Below are 18,807 nucleotides of genomic sequence, written 5' to 3'. Positions count from 1 at the left end.
ATAGTTCATTCATTCATTTTCTACCGCTTATTCTCACGAGGGTCGCAGGGGGGGTGCTGGAGCCTATCCCAGCTGTCTTCGGGTAAGAGGCGGGGTACACCCTGTACATGTCGCCAGCCAATCATAGGACACATATAGACAAACAACCATTCACACTCACATTCATACCTATGGACAATTTGGAGTCGCTAATTAACCTAGCATGTTTTTGGAATGTGGGAGGAAACCTGCGCGCTAACCAATTTTCAAACAATGCAAAAAATAATTGAGAATTCATTGCTTTGCATGTAAATGAATGTGAGCATTTCCATTTTAGGAGTAATGACTACTTTTAATTGAATTTTAAGTCAATTTGTTCCCCCTGATTCTTCTTCATAACCAAGTAAATGCTACAAAAACGTAGTTATTTATTATTGTTGACACATATAAAACTGGATTTTGTTTTGTATTATATTCAGTGTCAAGAGGTTTATATATACACATCAACAGCATGGACTTCTGGCCATGTGTCACAGCTTTTCTTCTTGTCACACACGCAGCAGTGACCTGCAGAAATGCAGCCACGACATAGAGACCCGATCGGGGGAAAAAAAAATTGTCTAAAAAAGTCGGGCAACTGAGCAGATACAGAGGAGGATTTCTTCTTGAGGAGCTTTTCTTCTTGTCACACACGCAGCAGTGACCTGCAGAAATGCAGCCACGACATAGAGACCCGATCGGGGGGGTGTAAGTGTCTAAAAAAGTCGGGCAACTGAGCAGCAACAGAGGAGGATTTCTTCTTGAGGAGCTTTTCTTCTTGTCACACACATGCAGCAGTGACCTGCAGAAATGCAGCCACGACATAGAGACCCGATCAGGGGGGAAAAGGGTCTAAAAAAGTCGGGCAACTGAGCAGCAACAGAGGAGGATTTCTTCTTGAGGAGCTTTTCTTCTTGTCACACACACAGCAGTGACTTGCAGAAATGCAGCCACGACATAGAGACCCGTTCAGGGGGGAAAAGTGTCTAAAAAAGTCGGGCAACTGAGCAGCAACAGAGGAGGATTTCTTCTTGAGGAGCTTTTCTTCTTGTCACACACGCAGCACTGACCTGCAGAAATGCGGCCACGACATAGAGACCCGATCAGGGGGGGAAAAAATTGTCTAAAAAAGTCAGGCAACTGAGCAGCAACAGAGGAGGATTTCTTCTTGAGGAGCTTTTCTTCTTGTCACACACACGCAGCAGTGACCTGCAGAAATGCAGCCACGACATAGAGACCCGATCAGGGTGGGAAAAAAAGTGTCTAAAAAAGTCGGGCAACTGAGCAGCAACAGAGGAGGATTTCTTCTTGAGGAGCTTTTCTTCTTGTCACACACGCAGCAGTGACCTGCAGAAATGCAGCCACGACATAGAGACCCGATCGGGGGGGGAAAAAAAGTGTCTAAAAAAGTCGGGCAACTGAGCAGCAACAGAGGAGGATTTCTTCTTGAGGAGCTTTTCTTCTTGTCACACACATGCAGCAGTGACCTGCAGAAATGCAGCCACGACATAGAGACCCGATCAGGGGGGAAAAGGGTCTAAAAAAGTCGGGCAACTGAGCAGCAACAGAGGAGGATTTCTTCTTGAGGAGCTTTTCTTCTTGTCACACACACAGCAGTGACTTGCAGAAATGCAGCCACGACATAGAGACCCGTTCAGGGGGGAAAAGTGTCTAAAAAAGTCGGGCAACTGAGCAGCAACAGAGGAGGATTTCTTCTTGAGGAGCTTTTCTTCTTGTCACACACGCAGCAGTGACTTGCAGAAATGCAGCCACGACATGGAGACCCGTTCAGGGGGGAAAAGTGTCTAAAAAAGTCGGGCAACTTAGCAGCAACAGAGGAGGATTTATGAGGCTCATTTAAAGATAATGGTGATCAATGACCAGGAAGCTAAGAATTATGATCTGTTTTATCTACAACTTGAAAACATGATTGCAAAGAAATTATTCATTTGTATTTTTTTTATATATTTTCCAAGAAACTTATATAGAAAAAGAGCTGCCTTATGTTTGGACCAATACAGTATCTCATCCATTCCATGCATTGTTGCAATATAAAGTACAAAGGCAGAGATGATAAATATTATCGGTTATAGATAAGCTTAACACAAGGTGTCCTTTTACTGTGTAAACTGCACAATGTCTGCGAGTTGAGGGAATAAAAGCACCCAAATTGGATTTGCAAGGCCTTTCTTCTCATGATGGACTGTGATCAAGCCACACCGAGGTGCTGAGAGGAGAAAAGACGATCCGACATAAACGACTCGCTACCATTGTTTAGTGCACCGGTGATGAATGACTTTGCCGGGCTTTTCATTGCCGCTGTCGGAACTATTAGATAACCCTGGAGATTTATGGCACTCCCCTGCTGTACTTCCTCACTCGCCACTCATAACTAAGACTAGGTTGCTCCCTGTATGCTCCATCAACCCTAAATATAGCCGCCAAACAATCCAGTGAGCCCGGGCTCTGTGTTTTAACAATAGCCAGTCAGGTCGGTGACCTGCCGTCGAGTACTGTGCCGGGACCTGTCAGCATTCTTCCCAAGTGAGAGTTCATCCCGCCATTCTCCTCTTCGGCTAGCACAACAATCTACTTGCTTTTTTGCTTATCTGCTAAGAAAATACACTCCAAGCTGTTGTGACTTCATACCTTCTCAAGTGTTTTTCACAATGTTCCCGGTTTCATACAAGCGGTTTTGGCCTCGGTGCGCATGCATTCCTGTGGTGCGAGCAAACGTGTGGGTGCATTTATTTGGAAACTGTATTAGAAAAGTCTTATGGAAGAATTCCGCCTTTTTCTGCTATGACGTCAGTCGGAACAGCGGATTATAATATTCCATGAATCGGACAAAACTCAATCGTCTTGACTCATCTGTGTGCATGCAAAGGAAAAAAAAAGCTTTGCAGAAAGGTCAGCTTAGATCTATTCGATTGTATTTCAAGTGTGGAACCGAATAAAAGAAGCAAAAACAACAGCTGCTAGGAGATGAGCGCTGCTTCCATCAGATATTCATTAGAGTTCTTCGACCTTTAAATTGAGTGCTTTGATGCGGAGGGGTAAGCAGCAATGCAATCGCTCCTGATGTTTCCCAGACGCTTTGGCCGACACGTTGGCACTTGATGAAGTCGTCATGCTCTTCAGGGAATGAAGAGGCATGCAGACAGTCTTTATTCAGGGTGAATGATCGAATGAAACGAAGGGGAAGCGTTTCATATCAGCAGTCAGCATCGTCTCCTGCTTTTCCTATCTTTGTATAACTTCGTTCTCCTTAGAGTCATTTAGTGCTTTTAGCCCAAAACACTCGTCTTCCTCGTTGGAATGTGTTCACCATGAAATAGAAAGTGGCGACATCAGAACAGGGTCACGATTCCAATCAATCCGTCCATGTGACTCCAAAGCAGGGGGCGGCCGGGTAGTCATGTTTGTTTGTGTCTGTTAGCCTGTTTTAGGATTTTAATAAGAAAGATGTGCAGACGGGCCCCTGTTGAGTGTGTGTGAGGTTTACACAGTTTTGTTGACCAGAAAAGTGCATTAGAAGCAAGTTGAAAAAAAAAAAAACATAAAAAAACGACATACTAACCCCTTACGTTTTTTGTCAAAAATCACCAAATTCAAACACTGGCATTTTATGCAGTTTCTGGGTGCTTCTCAGGCTTTTTTTTTTTTTTTTTTTTTTACCAGAAAAGTGCATTAGAAGCAAGTTGAGAAAAAAAAAAAAAAAAAAAAAAAAGAACATACTAACCCCTTACGTTTTTTGTCAAAAATCACCGCCCTCAGACCCTGGCATTTTATACTCTTTTTGGATGCTTCTCAGGCCCCTGTTGAGTGTGTGTGAGGTTTCCCCTGTTTTTTTTTTTTTTTTACCAGAAAAGTGCATCAGAAGCAAGTTGAAAAAATGAAAAAAAAAAAAAAAAAAAAGACATACTAACCCCTTAGGTTTTTTGTCAAAAATCACCGCCCTCAAACTTTTACATTTTATGCAATTTTTGGATGCTTCTGGGTCCCCTGTTGAGTGTGTGTGAGGTTTCCCCTGTTTGTTTGTTTTTTTTTTACCAGAAAAGTGCATTAGAAGCAAGTTGGAAAAAACATTAAAAAAAACTACATACTAACCCCTTACGTTTTTTGTCAAAAATCACCAAATTCAAACACTGGCATTTTATGCAGTTTCTGGGTGCTTCTCAGGCTTTTTTTTCTTTTTTACCAGAAAAGTGCATTAGAAGCAAGTTGGAAAAAATAATAATAAAAAAACGACATACTAACCCCTTAAGTTTTTTGTCAAAAATCACCGATCATCAAACTTTTGCATTTTATGCAATTTTTGGATGCTTCTGGGGCCCCTGTTGAGTGTGTGTGAGGTTTCCCCTGTTTTTTTTGACCAGAAAAGTGCATCAGAAGCAAGTTGAAAAAATGGAAAAAAAACAAAAAAACGACATAGGTTTTTTGTCAAAAATCACCGCCCTCAAACTTTTGCATTTTATGCCAATTTTTGGATGCTTCTGGGGCCCCTGTTGAGTGTGTGTGAGGTTTCCCCTGTTTTTTTTTGTTTTGTTTTTTTACCAGAAAAGTGCATTAGAAGCAAGTTGAAAAAATGTAGAAAAAAAAACAACGACATACTAACCCCTTACGTTTTTTGTCAAAAATCACCGCCCACAAACTTTTACATTTTATGCCATTTTTGGATGCTTCTGGGGCCCCTGTCGTGTGTGTGTGTGTGTGTGGGGGGGGGGGGGGGGGTTTACACTGTTTTTTTTGACCAGAGAAGTGCATTAGAAGCAAGTTGAAAAAAAAAAAAAAACAGAAAAAAACAACATACTAACCCCTTACCTTTTTTGTCAAAAATCACCGCCCTCAGACTCTGGCATTTTATACTCTTTTTGGATGCTTCTCAGGCCCCTGTTGAGTGTGTGTGAGGTTTCCATTGTGTTTTTGACCAGAAAAGTGCATTAGAAGCAAGTTGAAAATTAAAAAAAAAAACGATTTTTGTCAAAAATCACCGCCCTCAAACATTGCAAGTGAGTTACTAACGCACATCTATTAAATGCATCAATGTATTTTTAGATATTGATGAATGCAGTATTAACCGGGGAGGCTGTAAATATGGCTGCATTAACACTCTGGGGAGCTACGAGTGTACCTGTCCGCCCGGGTACAAGCTGCACTGGAACAAAAAGGACTGCATAGGTATGTAGTAGCACTGCCCCCTTGTGGTAATTGAGAAGCTCAGTAGTCATCATGTCTTTTATTTCTCCTCAGAGCTGGTGAAATGTCCTCCAGGCCTTGTTGCGCCAAAGGCTACTCTCACCTGTAGTAAGACAGGCAAGAAAGAGAGCTGCTCTCTCACCTGTGCCTCCAAAGCACACTACCTGGCAGGTATGGAAATTGCAACCGACGGTGGCACTGGAACCTTTTACATAGGTTTGATTTTCATTTTGTCCCTGCGTGTCATCTTGCAGAATCTGACAACAGCTATTCTGTGAGCTGCGGGATCCCCATCGTCAGAGGAAAGTCACCTGCCAGGCTCAACTCCAGCAGCAGTCAGAGCTGCATAGGTGCCGGTCTCAACATGCTTTTCTGCATTTCAATGTTGCTGTGGCGGTCTCCGTGTGTGTTTTGCATGTCTTTGCATCCTACCCACTGTTGCCGTGTTTTTTTCTGTAGAGACTTTGGCGCCTCCAGTGAAGCAGACAGCATCGTTTAAGATTAAAAATGCCAAATGCCACCTGCACCCGAAGTTGACTGGCAGGACTGAGGACAGGGGGCGGAGTCTAGGACCAGGTTAGTCTCTATCTTTGTTTGTTGCTGCGCAACACTAACCCTAACCTACAGTGCCCTAAACACTGCCATTTTGTGCAGTTTTTGGCTGCTTCTGGGGCCCCTTTTGAGTGTGTGAGTTTTCCCCTCCTTTTTTGACGAGAAAAGTGCATTAGAAGCAAGTTGAAAAAAAACAGATTTTTGTCAAAAATCACCGCCCTCAAACACTGGCGTTTTAGGCCATTTTTGGATGCTTCTGGGGCCCCTGTTGAGTGTGTGTGAGGTTTCCACTTTTATTTTTGACAGAAAAGTGCTTTAAAAGCAAGTTGAAAAAAATGAAAAAAACAACATACTAACCCCTTACGTTTTTTCAAAAATCACCAAATTATAATCTGGCATTTTATGCCATTTTTGGATGCTTCTGGGTCCCCTGTTGAGTGTTTGTGAGGTTTCCTCTGTTTTTTTTTTTTTTTTTTTTTTACCAGAAAAGTGCATTAGAAGCAAGTTGAAAAAATGAAAGAAAAAAAAAATGACATACTAACCCCTTACGTTTTTGTCAAAAATCACCGCCCTCAAACTTTTACATTTTATGCCATTTTTGGATGCTTCTGGGGCCCCTTTTGAGTGTGTGTGAGGTTTCCTCTGTTTTTTTCACCAGAAAAGTGCATTAGAAGCAAGTTGAAAAAATGAAGAAAAAAAAAAAAGACATACTAACCCCTTACGTTTTTTGTCAAAAATCACCACCCTCAAACTTTTGCATTTTATGTCATTTTTGGATGCTTCTGGGGCCCCTTTTGAGTGTGTGTGAGGTTTCCTCTGTTTTTTTGATCAGAAAAGTGCTTTAAAAGCAAGTTGGAAAAATAAAGAAAAAAAAAAGACATACTAACCCCTTACGTTTTTTGTCAAAAATCACCGCCCTCAAACTTTTGCATTTTATGTCATTTTTGGATGCTTCTGGGGCCCCTTTTGAGTGTGTGTGAGGTTTCCTCTGTTTTTTTTTTACCAGAAAAGTATATTAGAAGCAAGTTGAAAAAATGAAGAAAAAAAAAACCCCGACATACTAACCCCTTATGTTTTTGTCAAAAATCACCGCCCTCAAACTTTTACATTTTATGCAATTTTTGGATGCTTCTGGGGCCCCTTTTGAGTGTGTGTGAGGTTTCCTCTGTTTTTTTTTTTATCAGAAAAGTGCTTTAAAAGCAAGTTGGAAAAATGAAGAAAAAAAAAAACGACATACTAACCCTTTACGTTTTTTTTTTTTCAAAAATCACCAAATTCAAAATCTGGCATTTTATGCCATTTTTGGATGCTTCTGGGTCCCCTGTTGAGTATGTGTGAGGTTTCCACTTTTATTTTTGACAGAAAAGTGCTTTAAAAGCAACTTGAAAAAAATGAAAAAAACGACATACTAACCCCTTACGTTTTTTTCCACAAATCACCAAATTCAAAATCTGGCATTTTATGCCATTTTTTGATGCTTCTGGGTCCCCTGTTGAGTGTGTGTGAGGTTTCCACTTTTATTTTTGACAGAAAAGTGCTTTAAAAGCAATTTGAGAAAAATGAAAAAAAAAAAAAAAAAAAAACGACATACTAACCCCTTACGTTTTTTTTTCAAAAATCACCAAATTATAATCTGGCATTTTATGCCATTTTTGGATGCTTCTGGGTCCCCTGTTGAGTGTGTGTGAGGTTTCCCCTGTTTTTTTGACCGGAAAAGTGCTTTAAAAGCAAGTTGAAAAAAATGAAAAAAAAAAACAAAAAACGACATACTAACCCCTTACGTTTTTTTCAAAAATCACCAAATTATAATCTGGCATTTTATGCCATTTTTGGATGCTTCTGGGTCCCCTGTTGAGTATGTGTGAGGTTTCCACTTTTATTTTTGACAGAAAAGTGCTTTAAAAGCAAGTTGAAAAAAATGAAAAAAAACAACAAAAAACGACATACTAACCCCTTACGTTTTTTTCAAAAATCACCAAATTCAAAATCTGGTATTTTATGCCATTTTTGGATGCTTCTGGGTCCCCTGTTGAGTATGTGTGAGGTTTCCACTTTTATTTTTGACAGAAAAGTGTTTTGAAAGCAAGTTGGAAAAAAATGAAAAAAAACGACATACTAACCCCTTACGTTTTTTTCAAAATCACCAAATTATAATCTGGCATTTTATGCCATTTTTGGATGCTTCTGGGTCCCCTGTTGAGTGTGTGTGAGGTTTCCACTTTTGTTTTTGACAGAAAAGTGCTTTAAAAGCAAGTTGAAAAAAATGAAAAAAAAAAAAAACGACATACTAACCCCTTACGTTTTTTTCAAAAATCACCAAATTCAAAATCTGGTATTTTATGCCATTTTTGGATGCTTTTGCGTCCCCTGTTGTGTGTGTATGAGGTTTCCACTTTTATTTTTGACAGAAAAGTGCTTTAAAAGCAAGTTGAAAAATATGAAAAAAACGACATACTAACCCCTTACGTTTTTTTTCAAAAATCACCAAATTATAATCTGGCATTTTATGCCATTTTTGGATGCTTCTGGGTCCCCTGTTGAGTGTGTGTGAGGTTTCCCCTGTTTTTTTTTACCAGAAAAGTGCTTTAAAAGCAAGTTGAAAAAAATGAAAAAAACGACATACTAACCCCTTACGTTTTTTTCAAAAATTACCAAATTATAATCTGGCATTTTATGCCATTTTTGGATGCTTCTGGGTCCCCTGTTGAGTGTGTGTGAGGTTTCCACTTTTATTTTTGACAGAAAAGTGCTTTAAAAGCAAGTTGAAAAAAATGAAAAAAACAACATACTAATTCAAAATCTGGTATTTTATGCCATTTTTGGATGCTTTTGCGTCCCCTGTTGTGTGTGTGTGAGGTTTCCACTTTTATTTTTGACAGAAAAGTGCTTTAAAAGCAAGTTGAAAAAAATGAAAAAAACGACATACTAACCCCTTACGTTTTTTTTTCAAAAATCACCAAATTATAATATGGCATTTTATGCCATTTTTGGATGCTTCTGGGTCCCCTGTTGAGTGTGTGTGAGGTTTCCAGTTTTATTTTTGACAGAAAAGTGCTTTAAAAGCAAGTTGAAAAAAATGAAAAAAACGACATACTAACCCAGAGGTAGGGAACCTATGGCTCGGGAGCCAGGTAGGGCTCTTTTGATGACTGTATCTGGCTCTCAAGCATTTCTTACCACAATAAAAATGCATTTTTGCTAACATTTTAAAGTAAACATCACAGAAATGACTGTTAAAAATAATATTCAAAATCAACAACTTTCTTATGCATTTTAATTCGTCCATCTATATTCTGCTGCAATACGGCCAACCATATCTATCTTTCCTGATGATATTTTCCAGGTCAAACACCAAAACTTGATTATTACTGGGTAATGCGGTAGTCTACCTCGGTCATTGAGATGTCAAAAAAACATGTAAATATAAACTTTCCTCCTTTAGTCAAATAGCTAAAGCTGCAGAACCAAGCCTTCTGGTGAAGATGGCCAAAAGAATGAAATACGTGTACTGAATACGGTTCAAAACCATGCAGCAGCAGAAGTTGCATTAATGGCAGCAAGTATTTGATTTATTATTAGACACTGCGCTGCTCACGAAAGTGTGCTGGCCACACCCCATTGGCGTGGGGTAGTGTGCCTGGTCTACATAATTAGAGCCCATTATATCTAAAACTGTTGGTCTTACATAAAAATGCACACATTTTATTGTATTCAATGTTTAAAAAAATGTATATGGCTCTCACAGATACACATTTTAAAATATCTGGTCTTCATGGCTCTCTTAGCCAAAAAGGTTCCCGACCCCTGTACTAACCCCTTACGTTTTTTTTCAAAAATCACCAAATTCAAAATCTGGTATTTTATGCCATTTCTGGATGCTGCTGGGTCCCCTGTTGAGTGTGTGTGAGGTTTCCCCTGTTTTTTTGACAGAAAAGTGCTTTAAAAGCAAGTTGAAAAAAATGAAAAAAACGACATACTAACCCCTTACGTTTTTTTCAAAAATCACCAAATTATAATCTGGCATTTTATGCCATTTTTGGATGCTTCTGGGTCCCCTGTTGAGTGTGTGTGAGGTTTCCACTTTTATTTCTGACAGAAAAGTGCTTTAAAAGCAAGTTGAAAAAAATGAAAAAAAAAAAAAACGACATACTAACCCCTTACGTTTTTTTCAAAAATCACCAAATTATAATCTGGCATTTTATGCCATTTTTGGATGCTTCTGGGTCCCCTGTTGAGTATGTGTGAGGTTTCCACTTTTATTTTTGACAGAAAAGTGCTTTAAAAGCAAGTTGGAAAAAAATGAAAAAAACAACATACTAACCCCTTACGTTTTTTTCAAAAATCACCAAATTCAAAATCTGGTATTTTATGCCATTTTTGGATGCTTTTGCATCCCCTGTTGTGTGTGTGTGAGGTTTCCACTTTTATTTTTGACAGAAAAGTGCTTTAAAACCAAGTTGAAAAAATGAAAAAAAACGACATACTAACCCCTTACGTTTTTTTTCAAAAATCACCAAATTCAAAATCTGGTATTTTATGCCATTTCTGGATGCTGCTGGGTCCCCTGTTGAGTGTGTGTGAGGTTTCCCCTGTTTTTTTTTGACAGAAAAGTGCTTTAAAAGCAAGTAGAAAAAAATTAAAAAAACGACATACTAACCCCTTACGTTTTTTTCAAAAATCACCAAATTCAAAATCTGGTATTTTATGCCATTTTTGGATGCTTTTGCATCCCCTGTTGTGTGTGTGTGAGGTTTCCACTTTTGTTTTTGACAGAAAAGTGCTTTAAAAGCAAGTTGAAAAAAATGAAAAAAAAAAAAAACGACATACTAACCCCTTACGTTTTTTTCAAAAATCACCAAATTATAATCTGGCATTTTATGCCATTTTTGGATGCTTCTGGGTCCCCTGTTGAGTATGTGTGAGGTTTCCACTTTTATTTTTGACAGAAAAGTGCTTTAAAAGCAAGTTGGAAAAAAATGAAAAAAACAACATATTAACCCCTTACGTTTTTTTCAAAAATCACCAAATTCAAAATCTGGTATTTTATGCCATTTTTGGATGCTTTTGCATCCCCTGTTGTGTGTGTGTGTGAGGTTTCCACTTTTATTTTTGACAGAAAAGTGCTTTAAAACCAAGTTGAAAAAATGAAAAAAAACGACATACTAACCCCTTACGTTTTTTTCAAAAATCACCAAATTATAATCTGGCATTTTATGCCATTTTTGGATGCTTCTGGGTCCCCTGTTGAGTGTGAGTGAGGTTTCCACTTTTGTTTTTGACAGAAAAGTGCTTTAAAAGCAAGTTGAAAAAAATGAAAAAAAAAAAACGACATACTAACCCCTTACGTTTTTTTCAAAAATCACCAAATTCAAAATCTGGTATTTTATGCCATTTTTGGATGCTTCTGGGTCCCCTGTTGAGTGTGTGTGAGGTTTCCACTTTTATTTTTGACAGAAAAGTGCTTTAAAAGCAAGTTGAAAAAAATGAAAAAAACGACATACTAACCCATTACGTTTTTTTTCAAAAATCACCAAATTCAAAATCTGGTATTTTATGCCATTTTTGGATGCTGCTGGGTCCCCTGGTGAGTGTGTGTGAGGTTTCCCCTGTTTTTTTTGACAGAAAAGTGCTTTAAAAGCAAGTAGAAAAAAATGAAAAAAACGACATACTAACCCCTTACGTTTTTTTCAAAAATCACCAAATTATAATCTGGCATTTTATGCCATTTTTGGATGCTTCTGGGTCCCCTGTTGAGTGTGAGTGAGGTTTCCACTTTTGTTTTTGACAGAAAAGTGCTTTAAAAGCAAGTTGAAAAAAATGAAAAAAAAAAAAAAAACGACATACTAACCCCTTACGTTGTTTTTTCAAAAATCACCAAATTCAAAATCTGGTATTTTATGCCATTTTTGGATGCTTTTGCGTCCCCTGTTGTGTGTGTGTGAGGTTTCCACTTTTGTTTTTGACAGAAAAGTGCTTTAAAAGCAAGTTGAAAAAAATGAAAAAAAAAAAAAACGACATACTAACCCCTTACGTTTTTTTCAAAAATCACCAAATTATAATCTGGCATTTTATGCCATTTTTGGATGCTTCTGGGTCCCCTGTTGAGTATGTGTGAGGTTTCCACTTTTATTTTTGACAGAAAAGTGCTTTAAAAGCAAGTTGGAAAAAAATGAAAAAAACAACATACTAACCCCTTACGTTTTTTTCAAAAATCACCAAATTCAAAATCTGGTATTTTATGCCATTTTTGGATGCTTTTGCATCCCCTGTTGTGTGTGTGTGAGGTTTCCACTTTTATTTTTGACAGAAAAGTGCTTTAAAAGCAAGTTGAAAAAAATGAAAAAAACGACATACTAACCCCTTACGTTTTTTTCAAAAATCACCAAATTATAATCTGGCATTTTATGCCATTTTTGGATGCTTCTGGGTCCCCTGTTGAGTGTGTGTGAGGTTTCCACTTTTATTTCTGACAGAAAAGTGCTTTAAAAGCAAGTTGAAAAAAATGAAAAAAAAAAAAAACGACATACTAACCCCTTACGTTTTTTTCAAAAATCACCAAATTCAAAATCTGGTATTTTATGCCATTTTTGGATGCTTTTGCGTCCCCTGTTGTGTGTGTGTGAGGTTTCCACTTTTGTTTTTGACAGAAAAGTGCTTTAAAACCAAGTTGAAAAAAATGAAAAAAAAAAAACGACATACTAACCCCTTACGTTTTTTTCAAAAATCACCAAATTATAATCTGGCATTTTATGCCATTTTTGGATGCTGCTGGGTCCCCTGTTGAGTGTGTGTGAGGTTTCCCCTGTTTTTTTTTTTGACAGAAAAGTGCTTTAAAAGCAAGTAGAAAAAAATGAAAAAAACGACATACTAACCCCTTACGTTTTTTTCAAAAATCACCAAATTCAAAATCTGGTATTTTATGCCATTTTTGGATGCTTTTGCATCCCCTGTTGTGTGTGTGTGAGGTTTCCACTTTTGTTTTTGACAGAAAAGTGCTTTAAAACCAAGTTGAAAAAATGAAAAAAAACGACATACTAACCCCTTACGTTTTTTTCAAAAATCACCAAATTATAATCTGGCATTTTATGCCATTTTTGGATGCTTCTGGGTCCCCTGTTGAGTATGTGTGAGGTTTCCACTTTTATTTTTGACAGAAAAGTGCTTTAAAAGCAAGTTGGAAAAAAATGAAAAAAACAACATATTAACCCCTTACGTTTTTTTCAAAAATCACCAAATTCAAAATCTGGTATTTTATGCCATTTTTGGATGCTTTTGCATCCCCTGTTGTGTGTGTGTGAGGTTTCCACTTTTATTTTTGACAGAAAAGTGCTTTAAAACCAAGTTGAAAAAATGAAAAAAAACGACATACTAACCCCTTACGTTTTTTTCAAAAATCACCAAATTATAATCTGGCATTTTATGCCATTTTTGGATGCTTCTGGGTCCCCTGTTGAGTGTGAGTGAGGTTTCCACTTTTGTTTTTGACAGAAAAGTGCTTTAAAAGCAAGTTGAAAAAAATGAAAAAAAAAAAAACGACATACTAACCCCTTACGTTTTTTTCAAAAATCACCAAATTCAAAATCTGGTATTTTATGCCATTTTTGGATGCTTCTGGGTCCCCTGTTGAGTGTGTGTGAGGTTTCCACTTTTATTTTTGACAGAAAAGTGCTTTAAAAGCAAGTTGAAAAAAATGAAAAAAAAAAAAACGACATACTAACCCCTTACGTTTTTTTCAAAAATCACCAAATTCAAAATCTGGTATTTTATGCCATTTTTGGATGCTTTTGCGTCCCCTGTTGTGTGTGTGTGAGGTTTCCACTTTTATTTTTGACAGAAAAGTGCTTTAAAAGCAAGTTGAAAAAAATGAAAAAAACGACATACTAACCCCCTACGTTTTTTTTTCAAAAATCACCAAATTATAATATGGCATTTTATGCCATTTTTGAATGCTTCTGGGTCCCCTGTTGAGTGTGTGTGAGGTTTCCACTTTTATTTTTGACAGAAAAGTGCTTTAAAAGCAAGTTGAAAAAAAATGAAAAAAACGACATACTAACCCATTACGTTTTTTTTCAAAAATCACCAAATTCAAAATCTGGTATTTTATGCCATTTTTGGATGCTGCTGGGTCCCCTGGTGAGTGTGTGTGAGGTTTCCCCTGTTTTTTTTGACAGAAAAGTGCTTTAAAAGCAAGTAGAAAAAAATGAAAAAAACGACATACTAACCCCTTACGTTTTTTTCAAAAATCACCAAATTATAATCTGGCATTTTATGCCATTTTTGGATGCTTCTGGGTCCCCTGTTGAGTGTGAGTGAGGTTTCCACTTTTGTTTTTGACAGAAAAGTGCTTTAAAAGCAAGTTGAAAAAAATGAAAAAAAAAAAAAAAACGACATACTAACCCCTTACGTTTTTTTTCAAAAATCACCAAATTCAAAATCTGGTATTTTATGCCATTTTTGGATGCTTTTGCGTCCCCTGTTGTGTGTGTGTGAGGTTTCCACTTTTGTTTTTGACAGAAAAGTGCTTTAAAAGCAAGTTGAAAAAAATGAAAAAAAAACAAAAAACGACATACTAACCCCTTACGTTTTTTTCAAAAATCACCAAATTATAATCTGGCATTTTATGCCATTTTTGGATGCTTCTGGGTCCCCTGTTGAGTATGTGTGAGGTTTCCACTTTTATTTTTGACAGAAAAGTGCTTTAAAAGCAAGTTGGAAAAAAATGAAAAAAACAACATACTAACCCCTTACGTTTTTTTCAAAAATCACCAAATTCAAAATCTGGTATTTTATGCCATTTTTGGATGCTTTTGCATCCCCTGTTGTGTGTGTGTGAGGTTTCCACTTTTATTTTTGACAGAAAAGTGCTTTAAAAGCAAGTTGAAAAAATGGAAAAAAACGACATACCAACCCCTTACGTTTTTTTCAAAAATCACCAAATTATAATCTGGCATTTTATGCCATTTTTGGATGCTTCTGGGTCCCCTGTTGAGTGTGAGTGAGGTTTCCCCTTTTGTTTTTGACAGAAAAGTGCTTTAAAAGCAAGTTGAAAAAAATGAAAAAAAAAAAAAAAAACGACATACTAACCCCTTACGTTTTTTTCAAAAATCACCAAATTCAAAATCTGGTATTTTATGCCATTTTTGGATGCTTCTGGGTCCCCTGTTGAGTGTGTGTGAGGTTTCCACTTTTATTTTTGACAGAAAAGTGCTTTAAAAGCAAGTTGAAAAAAATGAAAAAAAAAAACCGACATACTAACCCCTTACGTTTTTTGTCAAAAATCACCAAATTATAATCTGGCATTTTATGCCATTTTTGGATGCTTCTGGGTCCCCTGTTGAGTGTGTGTGAGGTTTCCCCTGTTTTTTTGACAGAAAAGTGCTTTAAAAGCAAGTTGAAAAAAATGAAAAAAAAAAAACGACATACTAACCCCTTACGTTTTTTTCAAAAATCACCAAATTCAAAATCTGGTATTTTATGCCATTTTTGGATGCTTCTGGGTCCCCTGTTGAGTGTGTGTGAGGTTTCCACTTTTATTTTTGACAGAAAAGTGCTTTCAAAGCAAGTTGGAAAAAAATGAAAAAAAAAACCGACATACTAACCCCTTACGTTTTTTTCAAAAATCACCAAATTATAATCTGGCATTTTATGCCATTTTTGGATGATTCTGGGTCCCCTGTTGAGTGTGTGTGAGGTTTCCACTTTTGTTTTTGACAGAAAAGTGCTTTAAAAGCAAGTTGAAAAAAATGAAAAAAAAAAAAAAAACGACATACTAACCCCTTACGTTTTTTTCAAAAATCACCAAATTCAAAATCTGGTATTTTATGCCATTTTTGGATGCTTCTGGGTCCCCTGTTGAGTGTGTGTGAGGTTTCCACTTTTATTTTTGACAGAAAAGTGCTTTAAAAGCAAGTTGAAAAAAATGAAAAAAAAAAAAACGACATACTAACCCCTTACGTTTTTTTCAAAAATCACCAAATTCAAAATCTGGTATTTTATGCCATTTTTGGATGCTTTTGCGTCCCCTGTTGTGTGTGTGTGAGGTTTCCACTTTTATTTTTGACAGAAAAGTGCTTTAAAAGCAAGTTGAAAAAAATGAAAAAAACGACATACTAACCCCTTACGTTTTTTTTTCAAAAATCACCAAATTATAATATGGCATTTTATGCCATTTTTGAATGCTTCTGGGTCCCCTGTTGAGTGTGTGTGAGGTTTCCACTTTTATTTTTGACAGAAAAGTGCTTTAAAAGCAAGTTGAAAAAAATGAAAAAAACGACATACTAACCCCTTACGTTTTTTTTCAAAAATCACCAAATTCAAAATCTGGTATTTTATGCCATTTTTGGATGCTTCTGGGTCCCCTGTTGAGTGTGAGTGAGGTTTCCACTTTTGTTTTTGACAGAAAAGTGCTTTAAAAGCAAGTTGAAAAAAATGAAAAAAAAAAACAAAAACGACATACTAACCCCTTACGTTTTTTTTCAAAAATCACCAAATTCAAAATCTGGTATTTTATGCCATTTTTGGATGCTGCTGGGTCCCCTGTTGAGTGTGTGTGAGGTTTCCCCTGTTTTTTTGACAGAAAAGTGCTTTAAAAGCAAGTAGAAAAAAATGAAAAAAACGACATACTAACCCCTTACGTTTTTTTCAAAAATCACCAAATTATAATCTGGCATTTTATGCCATTTTTGGATGCTTCTGGGTCCCCTGTTGAGTGTGTGTGAGGTTTCCACTTTTATTTCTGACAGAAAAGTGCTTTAAAAGCAAGTTGAAAAAAATGAAAAAAAAAACAAAAAACGACATACTAACCCCTTACGTTTTTTTCAAAAATCACCAAATTATAATCTGGCATTTTATGCCATTTTTGGATGCTTCTGGGTCCCCTGTTGAGTATGTGTGAGGTTTCCACTTTTATTTTTGACAGAAAAGTGCTTTAAAAGCAAGTTGGAAAAAAATGAAAAAAAACAACATACTAACCCCTTACGTTTTTTTCAAAAATCACCAAATTCAAAATCTGGTATTTTATGCCATTTTTGGATGCTTTTGCATCCCCTGTTGTGTGTGTGTGAGGTTTCCACTTTTATTTTTGACAGAAAAGTGCTTTAAAAGCAAGTTGAAAAAATGGAAAAAAACGACATACTAACCCCTTACGTTTTTTTCAAAAATCACCAAATTATAATCTGGCATTTTATGCCATTTTTGGATGCTTCTGGGTCCCCTGTTGAGTGTGAGTGAGGTTTCCCCTTTTGTTTTTGACAGAAAAGTGCTTTAAAAGCAAGTTGAAAAAAATGAAAAAAAAAAAAAAAAAGACATACTAACCCCTTACGTTTTTTGTCAAAAATCACCAAATTATAATCTGGCATTTTATGCCATTTTTGGATGCTTCTGGGTCCCCTGTTGAGTGTGTGTGAGGTTTCCCCTGTTTTTTTTGACAGAAAAGTGCTTTAAAAGCAAGTTGAAAAAAATGAAAAAAAAAACAACATACTAACCCCTTACGTTTTTTTCAAAAATCACCAAATTCAAAATCTGGTATTTTATGCCATTTTTGGATGCTTCTGGGTCCCCTGTTGAGTGTGTGTGAGGTTTCCACTTTTATTTTTGACAGAAAAGTGCTTTCAGAGCAAGTTGGAAAAAAATGAAAAAAACGACATACTAACCCCTTACGTTTTTTTCAAAAATCACCAAATTCAAAATCTGGTATTTTATGCCATTTTTGGATGCTTTTGCGTCCCCTGTTGTGTGTGTGTGAGGTTTCCACTTTTATTTTTGACAGAAAAGTGCTTTAAAAGCAAGTTGGAAAAAATGAAAAAAACGACATACTAACCCCTTACGTTTTTTTCAAAAATCACCAAATTCAAAATCTGGTATTTTATGCCATTTTTGGATGCTTCTGGGTCCCCTGTTGAGTGTGTGTGAGGTTTCCACTTTTATTTTTGACAGAAAAGTGCTTTAAAAGCAAGTTGAAAAAAATGAAAAAAAAAAAATAACGACATACTAACCCCTTACGTTTTTTTCAAAAATCACCAAATTCAAAATCTGGTATTTTATGCCATTTTTGGATGCTTCTCAGGCCCCTGTTGAGTGTGTGTGATGTTTCCCCTGTTTTTTTTTTTTTTATCAGAAAAGTGCATTAGAAGGAAGTTGAAAAAATGAAAAAAAAATAATAATACATACTAACCCCTTACGTTTTTTGTCAAAAATCACCGCCCTCAAACTCTGGCATTTTATGCCATTTTTGGATGCTTCTCAGGCCCCTGTTGAGTGTGTGTGAGGTTTCCCCTGTTTTTTGACCAGAAAAGTGCATTAGAAGCAAGTTAAAAAAAAACCCGACATGCTAATTCCTTATAATTTTTGTCAATTGTCGTTGGGCAGTTCAGATACCCTGCAATGACTCACCTGCTATTAAGACTTCTGTGACTGTGGTTTGCTGATTGTGATGTCATGTTTCCACAGGAGGTGGTCAGCCCTGCAGTAACTGCCTCGTGACGTTTGTCAATCTTAAATGTGACTCCTCAAAGAAAGCAAAAGGGCGACGCGCTCGCAACCCCACTAATAAAGAAGTCACACGTATCACTTTGGAGCTGGAAGCCGAGGTCAAACCTGGCGACACAACAGGTGATTTTTCGAATGTAAAAACAATTTTAATGCTAACAGCATATTTCTTCATAATCATAATACATGTAAATAATTACAGGAAGTTGTAATCTCAGCTGCCTCAGACAGCGTATGGAGAAACAGGTCAAGACTTACATCAAGGCTCTGAAGAAGTCTATAAACCAAGAACGCTTTCTGATCCGGGTTGCTGGTTTGGAGTACGAGGTGGCCCAGAAACTTCCACAGGCTGCCCCCATTCAAGAGAACTGTGGACCTGGCTCGGAGAGGGACAGCGGGCGATGTGGTACTTCATTGACCTTATTTAGTTCAATCTGACTTTGATAGCAAGGCAGATGTGATGTAATAATGATTAATAGTATCATTCATACTAATCATATTAATATTAATCATTAATAGTATCATTAATTGGGATCAGTAGCCGCCTACAGT

At 36.9% G+C, this 18,807-nt stretch overlaps 1 protein-coding gene across 5 annotated transcripts in view; it reads left to right on the top strand.

Annotated features, from left to right (window-relative positions):
* Positions 1-18,807, top strand: part of scube3 (signal peptide, CUB domain, EGF-like 3) — a 98,559-nt gene that overhangs the window by 71,577 nt on the left and 8,175 nt on the right. For all 5 annotated transcript variants that reach the window (XM_058050617.1, XM_058050620.1, XM_058050618.1 and 2 more), the window contains 6 exons: positions 5,077-5,199; positions 5,272-5,388; positions 5,472-5,567; positions 5,677-5,793; positions 18,217-18,378; positions 18,458-18,661. In XM_058050617.1, coding sequence (XP_057906600.1) covers positions 5,077-5,199; positions 5,272-5,388; positions 5,472-5,567; positions 5,677-5,793; positions 18,217-18,378; positions 18,458-18,661 — 819 coding nt within the window. The remainder of the gene's footprint in view (positions 1-5,076; positions 5,200-5,271; positions 5,389-5,471; positions 5,568-5,676; positions 5,794-18,216; positions 18,379-18,457; positions 18,662-18,807) is intronic.

Source organism: Doryrhamphus excisus, chromosome 16 (assembly GCF_030265055.1).
Source record: "Doryrhamphus excisus isolate RoL2022-K1 chromosome 16, RoL_Dexc_1.0, whole genome shotgun sequence".
Taxonomy (NCBI): domain Eukaryota; kingdom Metazoa; phylum Chordata; class Actinopteri; order Syngnathiformes; family Syngnathidae; genus Doryrhamphus; species Doryrhamphus excisus.
This window is presented reverse-complemented; position numbering and strand designations above follow the sequence as displayed.